Below are 27,244 nucleotides of genomic sequence, written 5' to 3'. Positions count from 1 at the left end.
ATAGATATATATATATATATATATATATATGTATATATATACAGTCGTCCCTCGCTATATCACGGTTCACCTTTCGCGGCCTCACTGTATCGCGGATTTTTAACTCTTACATATCTAATTTTATATCGCGGATTTTTCGCTATATCGCGGGATTTTGCGGTATAAATGTATTTTTATATACTATTATTTTAAATATTTTTGTGGTAAAATAAGCATTTTCTCGCCTAAAAAATTAAAAAACGTAAAAAAATAAGAAAAATACAGTAATTAAAACATATTACAAGAAATAAAATACTGTACATAGTGTACAGTAGAAGAGTAGACAAAGAGACAAAGAGTCGTGCGTATGGAAAACGCAGATGCGGCAGCTTCCACTTGTGCTAGTTACCCACGTGAGATCGTACACGGCACGCTACTGGCTGATGGATTAGAGGCGACCAACCAGAGCATGGTGTTCTGTATCCTGGGCTCTGATTGGCTCAGCGACCATAGCATCATTCTCTGTATCTCCCGCGCATAGCATGCATTCAGCATCTCGCCTTGTCCATTTCACATCGACGTGCGATCGCTACTCGTAGTGTTACTCTGCGGTGTTGTGTTTGTGTGATTTATCTGTAAAAGTTTAAAATTTATTTCAACCCCTACAATGCCGCCCAAACGTTCTGCACCTTCTAAGGTATCTGGCACTGAACCTAAGCGGCAGAGGAAGATGCTAACCATCGTTGAAAAAGTGCAACTTCTCGACATGTTAAAGCAAGGGAGAAGCTTCGCGGCTGTAGGCTGCCATTACGGCATCAATGAATCTTCGGTCCGGTACATTAAGAAGGACGAAAAGAATATCAGGACGACAGCAGCAGTGTCTTTTAACAAGACTGCGAAGAGGGTGGTAACGTCCCGCAATAAGGCCATTGTAAGGATGGAGTCTGCATTGGCCCTGTGGATCAGCGACTGCAGGAGGAAGGATATCTCGCTGGATACCATCCGCACAAAGGCCAAGAAACTTCACGATAGTTTTGCTGAAAGCGGTGACGATCACGACGGCGACGAGGAGGACGAGGACGACAATGCAGAAGCAGGACCATCGAGTGCTTCTCCCACCAAACAAACCACATTCAGTGCCAGCAAGGGCTGGTTTGATAAGTTTCAGAAGCGCTTTGGACTTAGGAGCGTTCCTCTGCATGGGGAAGCTGCCTCTGCGGATAAAGCTGGAGCTGAAGAATATGTGAATAACACATTTAAAACGCTCATCGAGGAAGGGGGCTATAGGCCCAAACAAGTCTTCAACATGGATGAAACGGGCCTATTCTGGAAAAGGATGCCGTCTCGCACTTTTATTATGAAGGATGAAGCCAAAGCCCCCGGATTCAAGGCCCAAAAAGATCGTGTAACGGTAATTATGTGTGGGAATGCTGCGGGTTTTATGATTAAGCCAGGTCTTATTTATAAGTCAAAAAACCCAAGGGCTCTCAAAAACAGAAATAAGAATGTGTTGCCAGTTTACTGGATGCACAACACTAAGGCCTGGATGACTAAAGTTCTTACATCTGATTGGTTGCATCAGTGCTTTATACCGGAGGTGAAGCTTTATCTGGCAGAGAAAGGCCTCGAATTCAAAGTGGTTCTGATCATGGACAATGCTGGAGGCCACGCAGTTGATCTATCGTATGATGGTGTGCAGATAGAGTTCTTGCCGCCGAACACCACATCGCTGATTCAGCCGATGGATCAAGGCGTTATTCGCGCTTTTAAGGCGCTTTATACGCGAAGCGCCCTGCAAAACCTCGTTGATGCTATGGACTCTGACGAAGACTTCTCGCTGAAGGCGTACTGGCGTGAATACACCATTGCATCGTGTCTCCTAAATATTCAGAAGGCCATAAAGGAGATGAAGAGTGCAACTTTAAATGCCAGCTGGAAGAAATTGTGGCCAGAAGTCGTCCATGACTATAACGGGTTCTCTCCTGAAGAGGTTTATCATTCCGCAGTTGATAAGGCTGTGAAGCTGGCAAAACTTCTTGGCGGAGAGGGCTTCAACAACATGACTCACGAGGATGTTAATGAGCTGATTGATGCCCACTCACAACCGTTGACGGATGAAGACCTCACGGAGATGACGAAGTCAGCAAGCGAGGAAGAGGAAGAGGACCCCGGGTCTCAAGAAGAAGAGGAGGTTGGCCTAACACTCGAACGGCTCGCAACCATGGTCAGAATGGCCAAAGACCTTCAGCGCGTGGCTCAAGAATGGGACCCCCACATGCTTCGTTCGTTGCAGTTTGCAAATACCATCGAGGGGGGCATGACGGTTTATAAAAACCTTCTTGCACAGAATAAGAAGCAGCACCAGCAACTCCCCATAACCATGTTCCTCACTCGCAAGAAGAGACAAGTTACACCTACGCCTTCAGCGGAAACTGAAGTTGCAAACGAGGGCGAAGATACTACACCACCTGACGAAGCGCCTGATGCAGTGGCGCCTTCAGAAGAGCTGTAATGCTCTTTCTGGCTGTGCAGTACATTCATCATCGTCATCACCTTCATCGTCATCAGTACTGCACAGCTAATTCATCATCATCTTCATCACGCAAGTTGTAGTATCGTCAATGCTGAGTACCCGTTAGAATTTTATATGTTGTTAAAATAACGTATGTTTAAGAGTGTAAAAAGTGTTTAAGAGTATAGGAAGTGTTTATAAGAGTATGGGAAAGGTTAATAAGAGTGTGAGAAAGGTTAATAAGAGTGTGAGAAAGGTTAATAAGAGTGTGGGAAAGGTTAATAAGAGTGTGGGGAGGGTCATAAAGCTTTAAAATATATATATAAATAATAAAATAAAAATATGGTCGCTACTTCGCGGATTTTCGTCTATCGCGGGGGGTTCTGGAACGTAACCCCCGCGATAAACGAGGGATCACTGTATATATATATATATATATATATATATATATATATATATATATATATATATATATATATATATATATATATACATACATACACACACACACACACACACACACACACACACTACATGGCCAAAGTTATATGGACACCCGAACATCACACCCGTATGTGCTCGTCAAACATCTCATTCCAAAATCATGGGATATATATGGAGTTGGTCCCCCCCCCCCCCCCCCCCTTGCTGCTATAACAGCCTCCACTCTTCTGGGAAAGCTTTCCACTAGATGTTGGAACATTGCAGCAGGGATTTGCTTCCATTCAGTCACAGGAGCATTGGTGAGGTCGGGCACGAGCAGTAGCATTCTCCTGGCATCCGCCAAACCCAGATTCGTCATCAGACTGCCAAATGGTGAAGCATAATTCATCACTCCAGAGAACACGTTACCACTGCTCCAGAGTCCAATGGCAGTGAGCTTTACACCACTCCAGCCGATGCTTGGCATTGCGCATGGTGATCTTAGGGTTGTATGCGGCTGCTCGGCCACGAAAACCCATTTCATGAAGCTCTCGACGAACAGTTGTTGTGCTTACGTTGCTTCCAGAGGCAGTTTGGAACTCAGTAGTGAGTGTTGCAACCGAGGACAGACGATTTTTATGCGCTTCAGCACTCGGAGATCCCATTCTGTGAGCTTGTCTGGCCTACCACTTCGTGGCTGAGCTATTGTTGCTCCTAGATGTTTCCACTTCACAACAACAGCACTTACAGTTGACCAGGGCAGCTCTAGCAGGGCAGAAATTTGATGAACTGACTTGTTGGAAAGGTGGCATCCCCTGACAGTGCCACGTTGAGTCACTGAGCTCTTCTTCAGTACGGCCCATTCTATTGACAATGTTTGTCTATGGAGATTGCATGGCTGTGTGCTTGATTTATATATACCTGTCAGCAATGGGGGTGGCTGAAACAGCCGAATCTACTAATTAGAAGGGGTGTGTGCATACTTTTGGCCATGTAGTGTATATATATGTATGTGTATAGATATATATATATATATATATATATATATATATATATATATATATATATATATATATATATATATATATATATATATATATATATATATATATATATATATATATATATATATACTGAAACGCAAAAGAAACTTACCACCTTTGAAACCTTTAAATATCAACAATAACACTGCGTGTAGTAAATGTGTGAACTTATTTGTGGACAATAGTGTCCTCACTGTCAGACAAAACGGCCACGGATGGTCACTTGAACCTTCAATGGTCACTTCATAGCACAGCTGTTGAACAGCCGTTTTGACTGTCAGTGATTAGCCAAGAGGTACGGGATGATTTTAATGAGCTGCACGTGATGTCTTGATATTGGCTTTAAAAAGGCCAGTGCAAAATGGGCATTTTGACCGAAAAATTTGACCATTTTGACCAACTTCAAAAAGACCGAAAACACAAAAGAAACTTACCACTTTTGAAACCTTTAAATATCAACAATAACACTGCGTATAGTAAATGTGTGAACTTATTTGTGGACAATAGTGTCCTCACTGTCAGACAAAACGGTCACGGATGGTCACTTGAACCTTCAATGGTCACTTCATAGCACAGCTGTTGAACAGCCGTTTTGACTGTCAGTGATTAGCCAAGGGGTACGGGATGATTTTAATGAGCTGCACGTGATGTCTTGATATTGGCTTTAAAAAGGCCAGTGCAAAATGGGCATTTCAATCAACATGCCACGATTGTCAAGGGATCAACGGCAGCCTGCCCTGGGCATGCTGCAAGGTGGACTGAGCTACCGTGAGGTGGCACGTCGCCTTGGCTGTTCACACCAGACGATATTGGCCCTGGTGGACAGAGACACCCTCCACAACTCTGCAGATGACAGACCTCGATCAGGGAGGCCAAGAGTCACCACTGCAAGGCAGGACAGGCAGATGGTCCGAAGTCACCTACGGGATCGATTCCGTCCAGCATCCCGCACTGCGGCAGAAACTCCGGGGCGTGCAAACCCACGGATCTCCAATGATACTGCACGAAGACGACTGCATGACTATGGTCTGACTGCCAGAAGACCATACAGAGGCCCCGTGATGACGGTTGCCCATTGCCGCAACCGTCAGAGATGGTGCCAGCAGCATCAGCGGTGTACCTTGGCGCAGTGGAACGAGGTCGCTTTCAGCGATGAGTCAAGGTTCTGTGTGGACAGTCCTGATGGGCGTGAGTGTGTCTGGAGAAGAACTGGCGAGCGATATGCCGATTGTTGCATGCGTCAAGCCAACAGGTGGGGTGGCCCAAGTGTGATGGTGTGGGCAGCCATATCAGGCCGGTACAGGACGCCACTGGTGGTTGTGGATGGGAATCTTAACGCCCAGCGGTATGTGGATAACATCCTGCGACCTCATCTGCTGCCATTCCTGCTAGACCACCCAGAACTGAGAACCTTTCAGCATGACAACGCTCGTCCCTATGCTGCTCGCTTTACCACTGCATTTCTCCAAGGCGAGAACATCAACACCATGCAGTGGCCTGCGCTCTCTCCTGACCTGAATCCCATAGAGCACCTGTGGGATGAGCTTGGGAGACGCGTAGTTGGCAGGACCAGGACACGGGCAGAGCTGCTTCAGACATTGAGGACTGAGTGGGACAGAATCCAGCAGCAATCCATCCAAAGACTGGTAGGCAGTATACGCCGACGATGCACTGCCTGTATCCAAAACAATGGTGGCCATACACGCTATTGAAAGGGGACTGACATTGCACCCTGTGCTGTTCTGTACTGTAGAACAAACTGATGAGATGGTGTATCTTGGTCAAAAACTTGACATGTCATCAATAAAATGCCAATGTTTCAATTAGCAATTGTTGGTTTGTTTTATTTTGAACTGTTACAATTTTATTACATTTCAAACAAGTGGTAAATTTCTTTTGCGTTTTCGGTCTTTTTGAAGTTGGTCAAAATGGTCAAAATGGTCAAATTTTTCGGTCAAAATGCCCATTTTGCACTGGCCTTTTTAAAGCCAATATCAAGACATCACGTGCAGCTCATTAAAATCATCCCGTACCCCTTGGCTAATCACTGACAGTCAAAACGGCTGTTCAACAGCTGTGCTATGAAGTGACCATTGAAGGTTCAAGTGACTATCCGTGACCATTTTGTCTGACAGTGAGGACACTATTGTCCACAAATAAGTTCACACATTTACTATACGCAGTGTTATTGTTGATATTTAAAGGTTTCAAAGGTGGTAAGTTTCTTTTGTGTTTTCGGTCTTTTTGAAGTTGGTCAAAATGGTCAAATTTTTCGGTCAAAATGCCCATTTTGCACTGGCCTTTTTAAAGCCAATATCAAGACATCACGTGCAGCTCATTAAAATCATCCCGTACCCCTTGGCTAATCACTGACAGTCAAAACGGCTGTTCAACAGCTGTGCTATGAAGTGACCATTGAAGGTTCAAGTGACCATCCGTGACCGTTTTGTCTGACAGCGAGGACACTATTGTTCACAAATAAGTTCACACATTTACTACACGCAGTGTTATTGTTGATATTTAAAGGTTTCAAAGGTGGTAAGTTTCTTTTGCGTTTCAGTATATATATATATATATATATATATATATATATATATATATATATATATATATATATATATATATATATATATATATATATATATATATATATATATATAGTCACGTGAAAAAGTAAGTACACCCCATGTAAAGTTTTGACTTTTTCAACATATTTCAACATACAGCTATTTGATCTTCATTTCAACAATATTGATAGATAAAGGTGATATAATATAACAAATATCATGAAACATTTACATTTTAGAGTCAATTGTATAATTTAAATAAACATAAATGCAAATTTCACATGTGGAAAAAGTAAGCACATCACTACTTCAAATACTAAAATTAGAATCAGGTGCACCAGCTCAGGTGCAAATGATTAGAACATCATAAGAGAGGATCTTGGAGGAACCTGTCTTATTTAAACCTCAGACATTTAGTTTGGTTTGCTCTTTGTTGTTGAAGTGTGCAGCGTCACCATGCCAATATCAAAAGAGCTCTCTGAGGCCTTCAGAAAGAAGGTTATAGATGCCTACGAGTCTGGGAAGGGATTTAAAAAGATCTCCAAACAATTTGAAATCAATCATTCGACTGTCCGGAAGATCATCCACAAGTGGAGAAGATTCCAAACTACTGCCAACTTGTTCAGGCCAGGCCGCCCCAGCAAGTTCAGCCCGAGAGCAGACCGAAAGATGCTGAAAGAAGTCTCTAAGAACCCCAGAATGTCATCACGGGACCTACAGGTAGCTCTTGCCACTTTTGATGTCAAAGTGCACGAGTCTACCATTAGAAAGAGGCTGCACAATTTTGATCTACATGGGAGGTGTGCCAGGAGAAAACCTTTGCTCTCCAGAAAGAACATGAGGGCAAGACTAAAGTTTGCCAAAGAACACCTCGGCAAAGACCAGTAATTCTGGAACAATGTGCTCTTGACAGATGAGTCAAAGGCAGAGCTATTTGGCCACAGTACCAGAAGACATGTTTGGCAAAAACCAAAGACAGCATTTGACCAGAAGAACCTGATACCAACTGTAAAGCATGGTGGTGGAAATATTATGGTTTGGGGCAGCCTTGCTGCATCAGGGCCTGGGCAGCTCACCATCATAGAATCCACGATGAATTCTTCATTGTACCAGAGGGTGCTTGAGGATAATGTGAGGCCATCTTTCGGAAAGTTGAAGCTCAACCGAAGGTGGACCTTGCAACATGACAATGACCCTAAACATACCAGTAAATCCACCAAGAAATGGCTGAAAAGAAAGAAATGGAGGGTTCTGGAATGGCCAAGTCAAAGCCCGGATCTAAATCCCATCGAGATGTTGTAGGGCAATTTGAAACGAGCTGTGCCTGCAAGAAATCCCTCAAACATCGCACAGCTGAAAAAATTCTGCATGGAGGAGTGGGCAAAAATTTCTCCCAGTCGATGTCAGAGACTGGTAGACAGTTATAATAAACGCCTACTTGAGGTTGTTTCTGCCAAAGGGGGCAATACCACCTATTAGAGCCAAGGGTGTACTTACTTTTTCCACATGTGAAATTTGCATTTATGTTTATTTAAATTATACAATGGACTACAAAATGTAAACGTTTCATGATATTTGTTATATTATATCACCGTTATCTATCAATATTGTTGAAATGAAGATCAAATAGCTGCATGCTGAAATATGTTGAAAAAGTCAAAACTTTACATGGGGTGTACTTACTTTTTCACGTGACTGTATATATATATACACACACACACACATTATTGTTTTTTTTTGTTTGTTTTGGGGAAATGGTAGTTGTACTTGGAACTTAATTGGTGAGTTGTATATCATACACAAAGAGCATCAGAAAAGCAAAATGCCATTATCACATTTGCTTCTGAGTTTTGAGGTAGCTGAAATTAATCTAATTATAAGTAATAGTGCCAACATAGGGCACTGCATCATAAATCATGTTGTGCTTCAGGAAAGGAGGGGAAGGAAGTGAAGTCCATTTTTTAAATGCAGAGTCAGGGCTCGTGCGGGGGTTAGAACTTAGAATTCATCAATCAGGATGTAACAGAAAAACATGAACTAAAAAAAAAATACAGAAGGATAGGGGAAAACACACAACAGCAGGGTTGAGGGACAAAATAGAGAGAGACCTCGAAGATAAGAAATGCGAGGAAGAATGATGACTAGGGGAGGAAACAAGGGGTGGAAAATGGATTTAAAAAAACAACTCTCAGAAAGAAAAACAGCAAAGTTGGAAAGAGGTGGGCTTGAGGATTTGACGGGGGTATTAAAAATAATGGTTTTGGACGGGGAATGATCTGAGAGGGAGGGAGTTCAACTGTCTTGAAAACCTGAAGGGAAGAATGAGATTGAAGAGAATGTAAAAGCTCTTGAGAACGGCTGAAGTTTCTTTACTGCGAGAAGTTTGGAGAGGTTTGGAGAAACTATTGTTTCATATCAGAGTACCTCCCAGATAAGAATGAGATTGAAGAGAATGTAAAAGCTCTTGTTTCTACAGCTTGAGGAAAGACGAATGAATCAGTGGAGGTGAGCAGTGATTGGGTTTTTGGAGTCTCATCAGAAGGGGTTGCTCGCAGACCTTGTACTCAGCAGAGAGAACATGGAAAGTGCAGATTGAAGGTGACCAGAAAGGAGGAGGTGGAAGACAGAGAAACCACTGACCTGTCTGTGATGTTAAAGAGATAGGCCCATCAAATCAAGTTCGTAATGGGGGATTCCAATGATCTTGAAGGTTTTGGTTTTGACAGCGTCAGGCTGAGCAAAGTGTGAGCACCAGCCCAAAGGGGAGAGCAGTACTCCATCAAGCAAATGGATGAAGGCCTTGTCGGTAGATGAGAGTTCTGATGTGCCAAGGAACGACTTTGCATGAAGAAGGATGACCAGTCGGCAACGTTCTTTGGAGGGTAACTTGGAGGTGTGGTTTTGCCAAGAAAGATCATGGCTGGTTGTGAGACCAAGGAGTTTGATTGAAAGAACTTCCTTGAGAGGATTAATGTTGAGGAAGTATATGGGTGGGTTTGCCATATGATCCTTTTGGAGGGAGACAGTGAGTGTGTGGGATTTCTATGGATTGAAAGACATATTCCAAGTGTTTGTCCAGCTCGTGATTATATCAAGGTCTGCAGAGAAGGAAGAGGCTGCTGTCTGCGTATCTGAAAGATGGTAGGCCTTACGACAGAAGGTTGAGTCATCAGCAAAGATATAAAAATGATTTTCAAGAAAGTCAGGTAGATCGTTGATGATTGAAGATTGGGTATCGGACTTGGAGACTCAACATGGAGAGTAGATGAAAGGATCCCGTTGAAAGCTACACTTTGGCTTTGAGAATGGAGGAAGGCAGCAAGCCAAGTGTGGAGTTGGCAGTTATGTGGATAAGTACAGTTTTCTGTTGTCTTTTACAAAAGAAGGCATTTGGATGGGTACTTGATCCACAAAAAGCTCCTTGATAGATGAAAATACTGATGTCCAGCAAAAAATTTGAGAATGCTTAAATTTGAATCAGAATTCTATTTACAACGAAGCTTTTCTGAAATTGAAAGGCATTCGTCAATACACTGTGCTGTGCAGCCAATTGTCTACGTCTTTATCAGGTTTGTGATTTTATTGACCAGAGATTTCATAAATATTTGCTTTTTCATTCCAACCTGTTTGGTATCTATTTTGCCACCATCTTGATTTTCATTCGATATTGTAATGCAGGAAACACGGTATTATAGGGACAGCCCTTACAGAAATTTATCATGAGATCTAATTAAATTCTCATCAGGCTTTTCTCAGTTCTCATGAAAACCTCATTGGACGTTTCTGTGGAGGTCGTTTCCAACACTGTCAAACCTTTTATATCATGAATCTACACACATTACTCTGCCTTGGAAAGTCTGAGAGAATTGTACAGATGTAGCACACTCACCTTTGAGCTGTCTATAGTCTGGGTTGGATTCCCAACCAAATGAGAAAAGTAGGATTGGTGCCTCTCAGGTAGGGAAATTGCATCATGAAGTATGTCATCCTTCAGGTGGACATTATGCTTGCTGGCACATCTGATATCATAAAGGTATTAAGGTTAAAAAATCTTCTGTTCTATTATGCAAAGAGTCCGTCAGTTATTGCTGCACCCTGTACAAATACAAATTGCAGTTAAAATCAGCATTAGTAAAACGTCGGGCCTGGCTAATACGTCCATGGAAGACTGGCGAAAACTTTCCAGAGCCAAACACAAAGGAAGGCAGGAATAATTGAGGTCGTTGAAGAAATAGTAATCCTCTGCCTTTGAAATGTGTTAAAATAATTTGGGAATTAGCTGTTCATTGAAGGGAAATTAATCTGAAAAACTGATTATGTAAATGAGGTGTAAATTTAACACAAGCATGATTGGTCAAACAGCTGTCTCTTTGTGTATTTATTAGCACACTTTGCAACTCAGCCCTATTGGCTTCCTTTGCAGATGATGTTATAGAAAAGCTCCTTTTGGCACACCTCCTCAATATTGTTTCAGATGTTCATAGAAAGTTGGCATTCGTAGATTTGCACTGGAGGACAATGTCATGGACTTTGACACACAGTACACACTTATAAATTGCATTCTTTTTAATAGATTTGACGAAAAAAAATTGATTACTGAAAGACAAAGAAAATCTATTGTACAATGGAGGTTGTGAGGGCATTGTGTGGGGTTCCATGTTCAATTTATCTTGAGCTCATTCAGAGATATCCTCACATGTGGACCATCAGTACATGTAAACCAAGGCAGGTGATTGCCTCGTCCATGAAGGACATTTCGACCATTGCACTGTTGTTGTGATGCTGGTGGTGTTCTTGCATCCAGTCTTAGCAACTTGTAATCTCAGCTCAGAATCTCAGTAACTCTTGTTTTCTCAATATTGATCTTTATTCCACCTGCCTCAATGACTCGGATCAAACTATGAACCATTCTATATCCCTCATCGATTCCAATCAAACTCTGTAGCCCATCTTCTGAACTTCTCACCAAGGCTATATCCTCATCGAACCTGACAGTTCTTAGAATCTTCATTAAAAAAAAATTTCCTTCCTCCATTTCCCAAAGCACTTACTTCACCATTGCTTATCTGAATAGATATTGAAAAGTGTATGGCATAAGGCAGATTCGGTGTTGTAAAGGTTTGAGCGTCCGCTCTGAGTCTGCGAGGTCAGCGGTTCAAACCCCGGCCAAGTCACACCAAAGATTTTTAAATGGTACATGCTGCTTCCTTGCTTGACGCTCAGCATCTAAAATAATAGAGCATGGACAGACAATGCTGGGAAGACAATGGTAAACTACCCAGTATAACCATTGCCAAGAAACTGCTTTGGCAGCACCAATGCTCTGTAAAGAGTATGGTCCATCATCATCATCTTATGGGATAATGAGCATTCCTATGTTATCTTGAAACTAGAGCAATGCGATTGTGTCGCCAATATGCCTCCACGTAGTCCATGCCCATAACAATGGGTAGATGCCCTCGGTCACTGTCCTAAAAATAACCAAGTTTAGTTTAAATCCCTTTGGCTGTTTTGAAGTATCACATTTTTACCACAGTACAGGTTTCACATCGATGGGTGAAGCGTTTTCAGAGAAGCGATTTATATATATATATCGGCTTTCAAGCTAATATGGCTGCCAAACTACGTGACATATGACTTCAAAAATGTACACTCTGCATATGTAAGGGTAAGGGATCACATTTGTGAACTTTCGTGTTGATCAGATAAGGTTAGTTCTTCTATCCAAGATGGTTGCCAAACCACATGACCTAAGACATCATCATTTTCAAACTATATGCAACAATGGTGTTGGATGTCATTTGTAAAATTTCGCAACGATAGGGTGAGCGGTTTCAAAGATATAATTATTTCATCTTTTCCTTCAATCCAATATGGCTGCCAAACCATGTGACCCAGGATGTCATAAATGTAATATATCAACACAAATGGGTCATGTGTATTCAATTTCAGATTTTTCGGATAAGGCATTCGATTAAAACATTTATGGCTGGTATACCACTTTACCAATGATGTCATCATTATCATGCTTTTCCTCTCCCATTGGGAGTACTTGACAATGTGGCAAGTTTCATATTTTTCCATTCAGCGGTTTCCGAGGAATATTTTTTAATTATCTGCATTTAATCCAAGATGGCTGCCATACCACATGACCGATGACATCACAATTGACATAAAAACATTCTGCATGGGTGTCATTCTTACCCTGAAAGTTTCGTCTCAATGGGCCATGTGGTTGCTGAGAAAAACGAGGTTTAGCCCGTACGGACGGACGGACAACCCGAAAACATGATGCCTCCGGTCACCTTCAGGGGCGGAAGCATAAAAAATATGTGCCAGCATTGGTTGGTGGAGTTAACTGGAGGGATAAATTGCCTTTATCAACCATCTAGCCCTCAATTTAACTCGATCTTCTGAATATCAAACAGCTTTGTCCAATTAACTTGATCAAAATCCTCTCGAAGTCTATCGGGTAAAATATCCTTTCCATACTCTTGTTTCATTTAATTTAAAAGAAAGCTGTATTTTATTCAACAATTTAGAGACAAGGCGGTAATTCTCCAGAAACTTGCCCATCTACCAGTACATTAGAATCGACACTGTCTTCAGCCAGATTTGAAGACACAACTTCTGAGAAGCAGTGCATTGTCCTCACCTCATCACCACTAGGTCTGATGTAATAATGAGAAGAAAAAGAAAACAAAGGAAGTTATGAAGACATCTTTGTCTTTGAAAAGTATAAACAATTGGGTTTTTTTTCCTATCCTATAGTGAGATAGCGGTGGGCAGAGGTGAGGTCCTTCATTACCTCCGCCACCGAAGTTGGATGGAGGTTATGTTTTCACCCCTATCTGTTTGTCTTGAACAAGATATCTCAAAACGTTGTTGACATATTCAAACGAAATTTGGCAGAGAGGTGGTGTATGTGACAAAGACGAAATGATTCGATTTTGGTGAAGATCCGGATCCGGCTACTATAATTTTTTAAGTGATTCTTCACCATTGGGAGATTGGGCCAAAGATGATAAATAGCAGGATATCTCAAAAAGTTGTGGACGGATTTGGACTAAACTTGGTGGACGAGTTGGTTAGGTGACAAGAACAAGCCGATTAGATTTTGGTTCAGGTCCGAATCCAGATCCGGCCTATCAGTGGGATACAAAACATAAACTGTTTAGCCGAGTGCCGTTCTTGTGTTTAAAATGTTATTATGCAAGTGGCCTATAAAATATTTCGTAGCATTGCTTTATATCCCTTTTACAGTGCATCCTCTCTTTAAATAAAATATACTGCTTGTTATTCCAATGGAAGAGGTGCAATATTAAAGATCTAGCCAATGTCATCTTGCATGGCTCTACATTTCGCCTTGCATAGGCTGATATTTTAAGTAAAGCAATGTCAACAAACTTTTGGCCCTTATTTTGTGCTATCAGTCAGTAGTGAAAACTAAAAACCTCCTCTATAATAATTCACAATAATTTATGTCCTGTATTTTTTATGAAAGATTCGAGGCTCATAGACTGGCAGGTTAGCCTCGATTTATGCACACTCGTCTCTGAGCTGTCTCGTCTGCGGTTGAATCTTGGCCCAACTATAAACTGTCATCCTTGTAGTTTGCATGCAGAACGAGGGATCAATGTTTCTGCCGTCCCTTGGATGGACCTTCAACTGAGCATCTCATCTGCCAGCATTATTTGGTGGAAATTTAAGATCTCAGGGTTGCGTTCTCAAAGAGTAGGTGAGCAGTCGCTGCCACCCTAGCCAGATTCCTAATTCCTTCTCCAACTTATTTAATCGAACATCAGGCCCAGATGGCTGGTTCATGAAATATTTCAGCCAAAAACATTTCCTGACTGGCTACACAAGAAGACAGGAATAATTGTGGCTGTTAAAGAATGAAGGAAAGGGTTATGCTCATGTCGAATCTTAACGATGAATGGCAGAAGGAATTTGGCCAGATTGCTGTCACCTTCTCTTTATGTAAAAACGAGTTTGAGGAAGACCGCCTAAATTGTACAGGGACTTTTTTTATTAGAGATTATATTGTTAATTATTTTGTTCTAACAAAGAACCTGTCTGCATTGTTGGGTAAATTCCCCCACTTATTTGATGTCTCTGGTGTATTTTATTTTTACATGTCATACCTACTTCCACCAGGTGGCACTCACTGTACAATACACATTTAGATAGAGAAAATTTGCATCCTCCCCCACTGGCTAAAATTTCTTTTTTCCCTGAAAACCTTCCAGTGCTTTAGGAATGCATAGAAGTCAAACAAAGAAACACACAAACAAACCAAGGAACAAACAAGAAGACGTCATGCAGAGCACGATACTTGCAAAATCCGCCCCCCTCCGCCACCCCCCATCTGCATTTTCTCTTCCCTCCCCAAGAGAAAATTCCATTGATACAGCAAATTGTCCATTTCATCAAGATTAAAATTGACAATCTTGATCAAAGCTTGGGTCAATAGGAAGAAAAATGACGATTTTTCAGATGAAAAATGATTTTGGAAGGTTGACCTTGAGTTGACCTTTGACCTCAAAAATAGTTGGTTTCCCTATTTAGTGACTCAATATATTTTATTTAAAGAGAGGATGCACTGTAAAATGGATATAAAGCAATGTTACGAAATATTTTATAGTCCACTTGCATAATAACATTTTAAACACAAGAACGGCACTCAGCTGAACAGTTTATGTTTTGTATCCCACTGATAGGCCGGATCTGGATTCGGACCTGAACCAAAATCTAATCGGCTTGTTCTTGTCACCTAACCAACTCGTCCACCAAGTTTAGTCATAACTCGTCCACAACTTTTTTAATATATCATGTTATATATCGCTTTTCACCCGATCTCTCAATGGTGAAGAATCACTTTAAAATTAAATAATTCTCGTAACCGAATCCATATTCAGATCTTCACCAAAATCGAATCGATTCGTCCTTGTCACACACTTAACCGGTCCACCAAGTTTAGTCCAAATCCGCCCATAACTTTTTGCTGTTCAATTTTCACGTCGATCGTATGAAAATTGACGGTTTTCAGATGAAAAATGATTTTGGAAGTTTGACCTTGAGTTGACCTTTGACCTTTTGACCTCAATAGTATGTTTCGCAATTTAGTGACTCGATATGCAAATGCTGTTCAACTTTCAAGTCAATCGGTTGAGAATTGCCGGCTTTTTAGATGAAAATTGATGATTCAAAAATGTTGACCTTGAGTTGACCTTTGACCTTTTGACCTCAAAAATAGTATGTTTCCCAATTTAGTGACTATGCAAATGCTGTTCAATTTTCAAGTCAATCGGTTGAGAATTGACGGCTTCTTCGATGAAAATTGATGATTTTTAAAATATGACCTTGAGTTGACCTTTGACCTTTTGACCTCAAAAATAGTTCATTTCCCAATTTAGTGACTCGATATACAAATGCTATTCAATTTTCAAGTCAATCAGATTTAAAATGGCGATTTTAGAAATTTGACCTCCAGATGACCTTTGACCTCAAAATCAATAGGCTTCTCAATTGGGACGACCTATACAACTTGGTAAAGTTTTGTGACGATCGGTTTCGAATTATGACCTGTAGGCCGGTGACAAACAAACAGACAGACAAACAAACAGACGGAACCACAAACGCAACCGAACCAATATACTTGAAAAATCTTCGATTTTGCAAGTTACAAATTCTTCTCGAATTATATATAGTGTGATGCAGAAATCAAGGACAATCAAGGAAATCAAGGACATCAAGGACAAATGACAGAGGGCAGGAAATTTTCAGAATAACAAAGGATCAACAGAGAACAGGGACACCAATACATTGCAGATGAGTAGACGAGTGGAAGAAAAGAAAGGACTGGGAGTCATTTGGAGAAGAAAAGAGTGGGGGTGATTAAGGGAGGACGCATGAGGTGATGGTAGCCAGAAATCTGTAAAGATTGGAAGGATGGGCATGAAATAGCAGACAATGGGAGTTGATTTGAGAGATGAGGGAACAGAGGAATTAAGGAATTGAGATGAGTGTTCATCTTAGAGTTGGGGAAGATAAACAGGTGTGGGATTCTTGATGAACAAGCTAAACCTGGGTGGGCTGGAGGTGAATGGAGGGATGTGAGAATGAAGGGAGCATTGCCAGAAATTGGGTGATAGAAAACATATAATCCATCAAACTGCCTGCTGTGGACAACAAGTAGACCTTGAGACTGAGCCTCTTACCAGGAGATGTCAGTAATGTAGAGAGCTTTGGATTCAATCACCGCCAGTGAGGGATAGTGGGATGCAACTGCAATAGCCTGAGGGGGGGGGGGGGGGGGGGGATTAGGTTCTACTCCATGGTACTTCATTGTAGGTTGTAGTCCTTATGCATTGTAATGAGCTCAGATCAGTTCAGAATGGACTGTTCTCTGCAGAGAATACCGAGGCTTCAACCAGCCTGAGGTACCAGTTTGGAGATGTTGTTCATCCAAGATAAGTTGTGGTAGTTTGGGGGCAAAGGCGTGATGGCAATGGCAAAGGCAAAGGCAAACTTTTCTTCACACCTCAGGGGCTGCACCTCTCCCAAGGTTTAACCAGATAAGTAAACCGAGGGGCTCAAAGGCCAATCCTTGCACAAGGACAGAATCATAGCAGCAGATTTTCCTTCATCGAAAGATGTGTTCCAGGTAGGTAACTAATGACTTGCTTTTTCCCAACTCTGCAGATAGTCAGGGCCCTTAGGGATATTTTGGTTCAAATTCTTCCAAAAGCATCAAATTTGGCGCAGATGTTGCCCATGCCATACTCTTTCGATTTTTGACGGGCGCCAAGATCCGGGGACCATACCGGTCCATCCCGCCATGTCACCTGACCTATGACGTCATAATTAGGATATGCATCCAATCACATGGCGTACTATAAGTGGTCAAAGTTCAAAATGAATCGATCGAAAAATGAAGGCAGGGATCCATTTTTAAGGTTTTCATAAAATCCAATATGGCCGCCAGGTCACATGACCTATGACGTCATATTTATGACATGTATACAATCATGTATACATGAACCCGGATCATGATCGCACAAAAATTAAACACAAGGATATGGCATACAGTTCATAAAACATCAAAATCCGTACCTTTGTAATTAGACTGATGAACTGCATATGCCTGAAAATTAGGAAATAGACATGTAAATATTTCCTCTAATTGTCAAAAATAAGGTCAGAGTTCGATTACCCAACCCAGAAACATAAAATGGTGAACCTCGCGTAAATCTTGACAAACTCAAAAACCGACATGTTTGACTCAAAAATGACCTTTAAGATGACCTTGAGGGTTGACCTTGACCTCGAATCATCAAAACAACATCATAATTGGATTCCTCGACCTCGAAAACCCCTGAAAAGTGGTATCATATATGATTCCAACCCTTTTGGTTATTTAACTGATTTTCCTCTAATCCGGGTGGCGGCCATTTAGTATTTCGCCAATATGGGGCCCCCGGGGGGGGGGGGGCCGTCTTGGCGCCCGTCAAAATTTGAAAGAGTATGGCATGGGCAACATCTGGGCCAAATTTGGTGCTTTTGGAAGAATTTGAACCAAACGGCCCCAAAATATCCCTAAGGGCCCTGACTAAGAGATGAACAATGCAGAATCCTGCCTCAGAAAGGCGTGGTGTACTCTTATGCATGAAGTGTAGTCAGCAAAAAGGTAGAGCATTTTCCAGTGAAGTAAATAGGTAAGTTTGAATTATATCAAGAATGAGGTCAGTCCGAAAACACTGGTCAGTCCAAAAAATCAGCCACTAGAGGGAGTTTACGCGACAGAATGCCATTGACAGCAACCCGTTGTTTCTCCATTCAAGGTGACATCCTTGTCCATGAAAGAAACAATTATTACCATTCAAGGCAAGGTCCCTGAATACTTTTTTTGCAGACAACTTGCAAAGTAATAGTGTTTGCCAGAAAATATTTTTTTAATTGCTTGAGATCTCTCAAGAGTTGGCTCTGAGCTCTCATTTTTAGATAGTACATCTTAAGTAACACTTTCATTGGCTGGGGCCAAATTGATGATCAAAGATGAGAGAGTGGGAGAAGAGACAGAGCCTGAGGTCTTCAATAATGATACATTTATTCACATCCCTTATGATGCGGAGTTTGATCAGTCTGTAGATGAACGGATCAGATTTGGAACCCTTCTTATGAATAGTGATGACATTCGCAGCTTTCCAAGAAGAATGAAGGGCAACATCTGAGAAAGATCTGCATAGAGCTGAGAAAAGAGATGAGGTTAGGGCTGTAGCACAATTGTTGAGGATTACAGTGCCAATATCATTGGGTCTAATTTCAAAATAGGTATCAAAATTTACTGGGAACTCTGAAGACCCCTCGGTTGAAACTGGGTGAGCTTAGGCAGTAGTTTGTCGACAGCAACCGCTCAGGGTAGTACTTCCGTTCGGACTTCGGAGCGTTAAAGTGGTGCCCGGCCATCTTGCACTCTCCGTGTCAGAATTGCTGGTCTTACTTTTTGTCTCACTCAGACTATCGCTACCGGGCTAGCTTTAACCTCTTTCTTGTAAACAAACATCATACACTTTTCTTCATACACCTTTCTTCATACACTTTTCTTCATACACTTTTCTTCATACACTTTTCTTCATACACTTTTCTTCATACACTTTTCTTCATACACTTTTCTTCATACACTTTTATTCATGCACTTTTCTTCATACACTTTTCTTCATACACTTTTCTTCATACACTTTTATTCATGCACTTTTCTTCATACACTTTTCTTCATACACTTTTCTTCATACACTTTTCTTCATACACTTTTCTTCATACACTTTTCTTCATACACTTTTCTTCATACACTTTTCTTCATATACTTTTCTTCATACACTTTTCTTCATACACTTTTCTTCATACACTTTTCTTCATACACTTTTCTTCATACACTTTTCTTCATACACTTTTCTTCATACACTTTTCTTCATATACTTTTATTCATACACTTTTCTTCATACACTTTTCTTCATACACTTTTCTTCATACACTTTTATTCATGCACTTTTCTTCATATACTTTTCTTCATACACTTTTCTTCATACACTTTTCTTCATACACTTTTCTTCATATACTTTTCTTCATACACTTTTCTTCATACACTTTTCGTCATACACTTTTCTTCATACACTTTTCTTCATACACTTTTCTTCATATACTTTTCTTGCTCATTTCATCACATTTATTAATGCAGTTATTTTATTTGAAGCCTGGCCTTCATGAGGACTATATAGTGTAGATGTTGGTGTTTCCAACACTATTGGTGTTTCCCACCTCTCCCTACTGTTACTTTTGTTCTGTTATGCCCTGATCCATTGAGTGTTCTAGCTCCTCCATGAGCCTTGACTCTGCATACAAAAAAGGACAAACGAAAAGGCAATAATCTTTACAAGACCTGATGGAGTTATGAGGTCATCTCATCTCGATTCTCAAAGAGATGACCTTATAAAATGGGTTGTGATGTCCAGATGTCTGTCTGTCCGTCTGTCCATCCATTAACTTTTTGTTGTTTTTGCTGCTCCACACTTATCACCCAGCTGATTGTTCTGAAGCTTGACAGATGAATACAAGACAGTAGTCCGGACAATCGCCCAGGCTTAAATTTTTTGATTTCGGATCATAGGAGCTCCAGGGATTGGGGAAGAGGGGTTACCCCCTGAAGCATTGTGTCCCTACTCGTACCTTATTTCCCAACCGGTTGCTCTAAAACCCGATCAGCCCTTCTCCTTGATGGTCCGCAGGATCGCTCGGTCTTAGATTTTTCAATTTCATATCAGAGTACCTCCCAGGGGATCAGAGAGGCTCCCAGGGGCTGCCCCAAAATCAGGAAAGGTCTGAACTACAACCTCAAATGATGACTGTCATCCCACTCAAGGATATTTTTTTTGTTACAGTTAGTGTTGGGAATAACTACATCCCTTTAACACATTGATGCAGGTAGTTACAGTGCCTTCACAAAGTTGTCCCACCCCTTGACTTTTTTCACATTTTGTTTGTTCACAGCCGTAACTTAAAATTGATTAAATTGAGACTTTTTGACACTGGGATATGCATCATACTGGGATATGTCACTGGGATATGACACATAATACCACTAAATATCAAAGCGGCATTTAAAAAAATAATATTTTACAAATTAATTAAATATGAAAAGCTGAAATGTATGGAGTCAATAAGTATTCAACCCCTTTGCTATGACACTCCAAATTCAGCTCAGGTTCATCCAATTTCCTCTGATCATCCTTGAGATGTCTCTACAACTTGTTTGGAGTCGCCTGTGGCCAATTCAATTGATTGGACATGATTTAGAAAGAAACACACCTTTCTATATAAGGTCCCACCGTTGGCAATGCATGCCAGAGCACAAACTCCACCATGAAGACCAAGGAACTAGCCGTAGAACTCCGAGATAGAATTGTGAGGATGCATAGATCAGGGAAGGAAATAAAACATTTTCTAGAGTGTTGAAAGTTCCCAAGAGCACAGTGAGCTCTATCATTAGGAAATGGAAAGAATATGGAACTACCCAGACTCCTTCTTGAGCTGGTCATCTGATCAGACAGAGCAACCGGGTAAACGAACCTTTGTCAGGGAGGTGATCAAGAACCCAATGGCCACTCTGACAAAACTACAGAGTTCCTTGGCTGAGATGGAAGGACAACAGTCTCTGCAGCACTCCACGCATTTAGGCTCTTTGGTAGAGTGGCCAGACGGAAGCCACTCCTGTGAAAAAGACACATGGGAGAACACCTGGGGTTTAAAAAAAGGCACGTGAAAGACTCAGAGTATGAGGCAAAATATATTGTGATCTGATGAGATGAAAATCGAACTTGATGACCTGAATGCAAGCGCTATGGCTGATGAAAACCCATCATCCATGTGACACCATCCCAACCATTAAGCAAGATGGTGGCAGCATCATGCTATGGTGATGCTTTTCAGTGGCAGGGACTGGGAGACGTGTAAGGCTAGAGGGAACAATGAATGGAGCCAAATACAGGCAAATCCTTGAGGACAATCTGCTTCAGAGTGCAAAATATCTTAGACTGTCGTGAAGATTTACATTCCAACAGGCAACTGACCCAAGTATACAAACCAAATCAACACTGGAATGGCTTCAGTATAAGAATGTTAAAGTCCTTGAGTGGCTCAGCCAAAGCTCAGATTTTAATCCCATCGGGAATTTGTGGAAAGATTTGAAGATTGCTGTTCATTGACGTTCCTCATCCAACTTGACAGCGCTTGAGCAAATCTTCAAGGAAGAATGGGAAGAACTCCCCAAATCCAGATGTGCAAAGCTGATACAGACATACCCAAGAAGACTTGAATCTGTAATCAGTAATCACTGTTAACGGCACTTCTATGAAGTATTGACTTAAGGGGTTGAATTCTTATGTAAATTAGATATTTCTGTGTCTCATTTTTAATTATTTTGTAAAAAAAAAAAAAAAATCTAAATACAAATCCACTTTGGCATTATGGGATATTATGTGTATATTAGTGACAAAAAAATCTCTGTTTAATCCATTTTTAATTCAGACTGTAACACAACAAAATGTGAAAAAGTCAAGGGGTGTGGTGAATACTTTCTGAAGGCACTGGACATTGAGATTTATTCAAGAACAGTATAGAACTTGTTTCCATTGCTGACATTTACATAATTAGAGATGGGAAAGAGATATTTATTTCGCATCATTAGAGATGCTACATAAAACCTTTTTACAATAGAAAATTGCTTCAAACGATTTTGGTTGTGCATATTGAAATTTGTGCACTGATAATTCTGCTGCTGGCACTCGATGGTTAAGAAAGCAGCAGCACACCTGTTGTAAATGGAAAAGATGAACATAGTGAACTCCATGTGATTGCTTTGCTTAAATTAAAATGTGGGACTTAGATATTGGACAGCCAAAGGACAGCGATGCATGTAGGATACAATGAAATTATGTTTGCTCTCATACCAGCATTAAAGCAGAAATTTCTGACTTGTATTCTCATTTTGTAAAAAAATACCTGCCCTTTATCAGTTGTTGTTGCCATATTGCCTTCCTCTGGTTTATTTTGTCTAATGGGAGCTGACTTATTTGCGACTGCATGCCTTATGGAAGCAAATGTTGTTTTATGGGTAAAATGGACAATATATTTCAGTATGTGAGTAATTCAGCTGCATTATTCTGAAATGTTTGTTCGCCAGGGTGACACTGCATTGGATAAGGCACACGAAGCTGGGAATCACGAACTGGCAGCCTATCTTGAGGCACAACAGCAGCACCAGACTGTGACTCGTGATGACCAAGAGACTGCTGTGTAGGCCCCAGGAGCTGTCTATCAAAAGTTTGGCTACCACGGACATAGAGCCAGTGGCTTACAAAACAGAGAAGATTCCAAAAAGAGCAAAATGTCTCCGAATTGGAAGACTTCCCAAACTACGGATATAGTGCTACATAAATTGTTTACCGAGAAAAGGAGGTGTATTGGTGCCTGTTCACACCTCACATACACCACAGGTGGATGGCGGGGAATTGTTTTTTTCTTCTAAAGAAGAAAGGTTGCTCACAGTCCTTTGGGGAAAACAAGTATAATGGCTGAATATAGAAGTTTGGTGTTAATTTGAACCAGGTTTATTTTGCAAGTTTGCTTGACAAACCTCTCTGTGAATAATTTCTGTAGAGTTTATATTGGTTATTCCTGCCATTGTACTTTATTATTGTAATGGATCCTTCATAAGGAGTACTTTGACGTTTTGCTATTTATACATTTGCCCATGGTGTTCCTTTTTGATGGTATGTTTTTTAAAGACCACTCTGCTGTGCCGTGTACATATTTTTGAAATGTTTCAGAAGTTAATACGAACACTCGTCTGTAAAGAGCTTTAATTGTTTCCTCCTGATAAAGTACTAATTATTTTAATACAATGATGAAGAGAAAGCAAGAACTTTTTTTCAAAGCAGAAGAAACTTGGTATTATAAAAGATGTCATATTGCAAACAGTTTTTCTTGCATTGTTTCTACCAGTGTTGCTCTATAAAATTATCTTGCTTTTACGAGGCGGTGTTTCCATCAGTCCAATGCAAACTCACAACACATGATGGCATGAGCAGATCATTGAAATATTTCCTTGAATACTGTTCTTTGATTAGGTTAGCCACAGATTGTTACAGTATTAAAAGAGTGTTTTTGTTAAGTTTGGCTCTGTATAACCAAATAACAAAGCCAATTTAATATGTCCTCCTGATCTTGCCGAGGCATAGCTTGACTCGTCCTGACATCTGTCAAGCATGGCTTTGCAAATCCTGAACCATAACTGCAAGCAGAGCTCTAGAGACTTTTCGACACAAAGTTTGCTTTGGCAGTATCTATGTAATCATCATTCCCAGTGGAAGCTAAACAAAGATGCGAGCCATCTATTTATCTCCGGCTCTTCCTTACCATTCCCTTGTGCATACATGAAAAAATAGACGGCTCCAAATTTAACATGAACAGGATGAACTATTCTGAAATTTTTGTGTTTGTACATGTTCTCATTGTCCTGTCTATTTCGGAGTGTTCTGACTTCCAAGGAAATCCCAAAATTGTAATTTGCACAGGAAAACTCCAAACCATTCGATGTCAAATCACTGCAGAGCAATAGGACATGTACCACTGTACCAGCTCATCCTGTTGTGTGTTCCATTTTTATGCAAGGAAACATGCCAATTCACTCTCGACATTTTACTTATTTTCTTGTTTTGTGGGTCAAATTTCGACTTATGGAAATGCACCCTTACATTTACATGCACCGTATTCACACAACACCAGCAATGTGATTTGTGGAATTGTGGAATTAACTTGTTTTCTTAGAGCCTTATCTGATCATGAGGTTATGTCATTGATATGAAACAAGACTTGAAATTATTGTCGCATTGGACACTTATCACAATGAGTTTGGACACCTAAGAGCAACCTTACACACCATGCCTGACTTCCTTTCTATCTTTGGTCAGACAATTGACTTAACCCAGCTGTTATTTAATATATGTGGAAAAATAGCATCAATCATGACATGATGTTCAGTTGTATGACCTGGTGCATAGAAAGGCATACATCATTTTTCAGTTTGAAACATACAGCGAGTTTACAAGGTACATTGCACTGACTTACTGGACTGGGTGGGCATGCTGAGCATTTTACTCCAATCTGTGGTTTTACTCCTATTTATGACTCCGCTAGGCCATTAATTATTGAAAAAAAAACTCAGCATACCTACTCCATTCAGATTATTTCAGTATAAAAAGACAATTTGCATCTTCAAATGAACAATATATTTTTCAGGCTGACCGCATATTTGAAGGAAACAATGCGTTCTTTGCTTCTTAATGTCACTGGCTTGTCACGGGGAGCTTTTGGGATGTCTGATGAGCAGCTCGCAATGTGGAACACATCTTCTCTACGTATGGCAGCTTTTTATTCAAAGAAAGATTACTCTTGACCCGGACTTTTTGTCTACAGTGTCTGGAAGCTATTGTGTTTCACCCTCCTCGCTCGTGTCAATTTGTGAAGAGTTGGTCTTTCATGGATGTTTGGCTACTTTATTCATAAAACTACCTGAATGCATGAATCCTTTTGCAAATTTTCTTCTAGACAGGTTTTTTGGTGGTGCCTCGGTTCTTGATATGCAGGCTGTTTTGGTAAACCTGGCTCAGTTGCATTGTGCCGTTTTTGATGACCTGTGGTGAAATCGTGCAATTTTAGATAATCTTTTGGGAGATATTCCTTTTACAAATGGTGCAATATATGAATATCAAGTTTATTTGTACTTTTTGAAACCAATGTATTATGCAAAGCGCAGCTGCTCTGTTTGATGTCTGCCTTAATATAATTCAATTTTGGCCCCTTTTGGGCATCAGGAAACAACAAAACTTCCCTTTTATACATGATGCTTAAAGGCGTTGAGATTTAGAACATACCATTTTGAATCCATTAAAATGGTCTTCACCAAGTGATTTGATAAACTGAATAGTGTGGCATAGAAAATGAATAGCTATTCGTAATAGTATTTTATACAGCATCAATTTGGGCTTTCATCCAGATGGCCTTTGCGTATGATTTTTGAACCCTTGCTTTCATACGCTATCCAGCACAAATACAAATTGAGCGGTAGATTATAACTTGTGTGAGATACACAGTGCTTGTTTGTGTCTGAAGGTCCGTATGATACCTAGCAGCGTTATTTGCAACAAAAAATATTCAAACAAAACAGTTTATGAATGTGGCTTTCGTAATGTTTCATTTGTCACATCCATCATAAAGGTAAATTATTGGACGCAGGAAAAGAAAGCGGGTCATTAACGCATTTTCAATTAAACCAGGAGCTCCTGTGTCATTTTAAAGGACTATCAAAATGGACATATCGTTTGATGTTTGGTTTTGTTTACCTAAGTGTTATCCAGACCACTGAATCCACATTTCCAGTGTAACGTGTATAAGCTGAATTCCCACAATTTATAGGCCAAAAATGGAAAAACAAACAAAATAGAAGACGGATTTCTTTGAATCTATGCAACAACAGTGTATGGATAGAGCTGTACTGCTTTGCAAATTGTGATGTGAAAGCGAATGGTTGTCTGGTTAGTCCAATTTGAGAAGTTTTTGGAAGAATTCCCCTTGTGTGCTTTTGAGGTGTATCTTCAAGCTGCTGCATGTTGCCAGCCACCAACAACAGTTGTGAATATTTTAATAAAGTCAGATCCATTGAAGAGGGAAATATTTCTTGTCTGTACTTATTTGCTTCTATGCAAGTTTATTGCTTCACAAACTTTATACTTTTTGCACAAATTTACTCTTGCTCCAGTAAAATGGGGTGCGGTATTTTTATTTTTAGTCTCCTCAAACTAGTAAGTGGTTACAATTTTTTGCAATACGAAGAATAATTAGCATGCGTTGATGATTATTGAGCTCAAGTAAAATAAGCAAGGATAATTATTATATACAAGGTACGGCCACTGCTGTTATCTATCCTCAGTCTACTCTAATGTTGATATCTTTACTAAAATAAAATTATTTGCTTATCCCATCCAGGATAATTGTCATGATTCCATGAAGCGATTTAACTGACTTTGCATTTGAAGGAAATTAATCATCTCAAATGGACCAGACGCTCGTCTCCCGATGGAGGTCAGTTGTAGTTGGGATGCATAAGGTGATAAAGAGAGTATAATGATTGGAAAGGGTCTGAATGTTATTAAGGGTCTTAGCGAACTTGAGGGGTCTTAGGGTTCTGAGAGGTTTTGAGGATCTTAGGCATCATATCTATTCTATATATATATATATATTCTCCGTAGGTGATCTTGTCTGTCTGTCTGTTTATCTATCTGTCTGTCCAGGGGTGTGGCTACACCCGGTCTGGGAGGGGCTTCAAAAACAAATATCCACCATTTTGTTTACTCACACAGGCTTGAGGCCTCTTTTGTTAGGCCAGCGGTGTCTTGCTCTCTCTCACAGTTTTATTTAAACTCTAATTCGATATCTCATTTCATTTTTCACAGTCGCTAATATGGTTTTAGACTCGGTTGAAAAGAAACGGGAAGAAAATTCGATGAAAGTTACCGTTTATAGAACAAAATGCATTTTCAAAGGCCTGTAACATAAAGCCCATTCATTGAGTCTCCCTCACGGTTTTATCTCGACTAATTCACCAT

The 27,244-nt window shown here is 40.5% G+C and overlaps 1 protein-coding gene across 10 annotated transcripts in view; it reads left to right on the top strand.

The window, feature by feature from the left end:
• Positions 1 to 26,310, top strand: part of LOC137429041 (diacylglycerol kinase iota) — a 687,154-nt gene extending 660,844 nt beyond the window's left edge. For 7 of the 10 annotated variants that reach the window (XM_078777718.1, XM_078777713.1, XM_078777709.1 and 4 more), the window contains one exon: positions 22,762 to 26,310. In XM_078777718.1, coding sequence (XP_078633844.1) covers positions 22,762 to 22,878 — 117 coding nt within the window. In that variant the 3' untranslated portion in view covers positions 22,879 to 26,310. The remainder of the gene's footprint in view (positions 1 to 22,761) is intronic. The other 3 variants (XR_013623429.1, XR_013623428.1, XR_013623427.1) reach the window with 1 other exon arrangement.
• Positions 26,311 to 27,244: the final 934 nt, after the last annotated feature.

Source organism: Myxine glutinosa, chromosome 1, assembly GCF_964187855.1.
Source record: "Myxine glutinosa chromosome 1, kmMyxGlut1.1, whole genome shotgun sequence".
Taxonomy (NCBI): domain Eukaryota; kingdom Metazoa; phylum Chordata; class Myxini; order Myxiniformes; family Myxinidae; genus Myxine; species Myxine glutinosa.
Note: the sequence above shows the minus strand (reverse complement) of the source record. Positions and strands in the feature narration are given on the sequence as shown.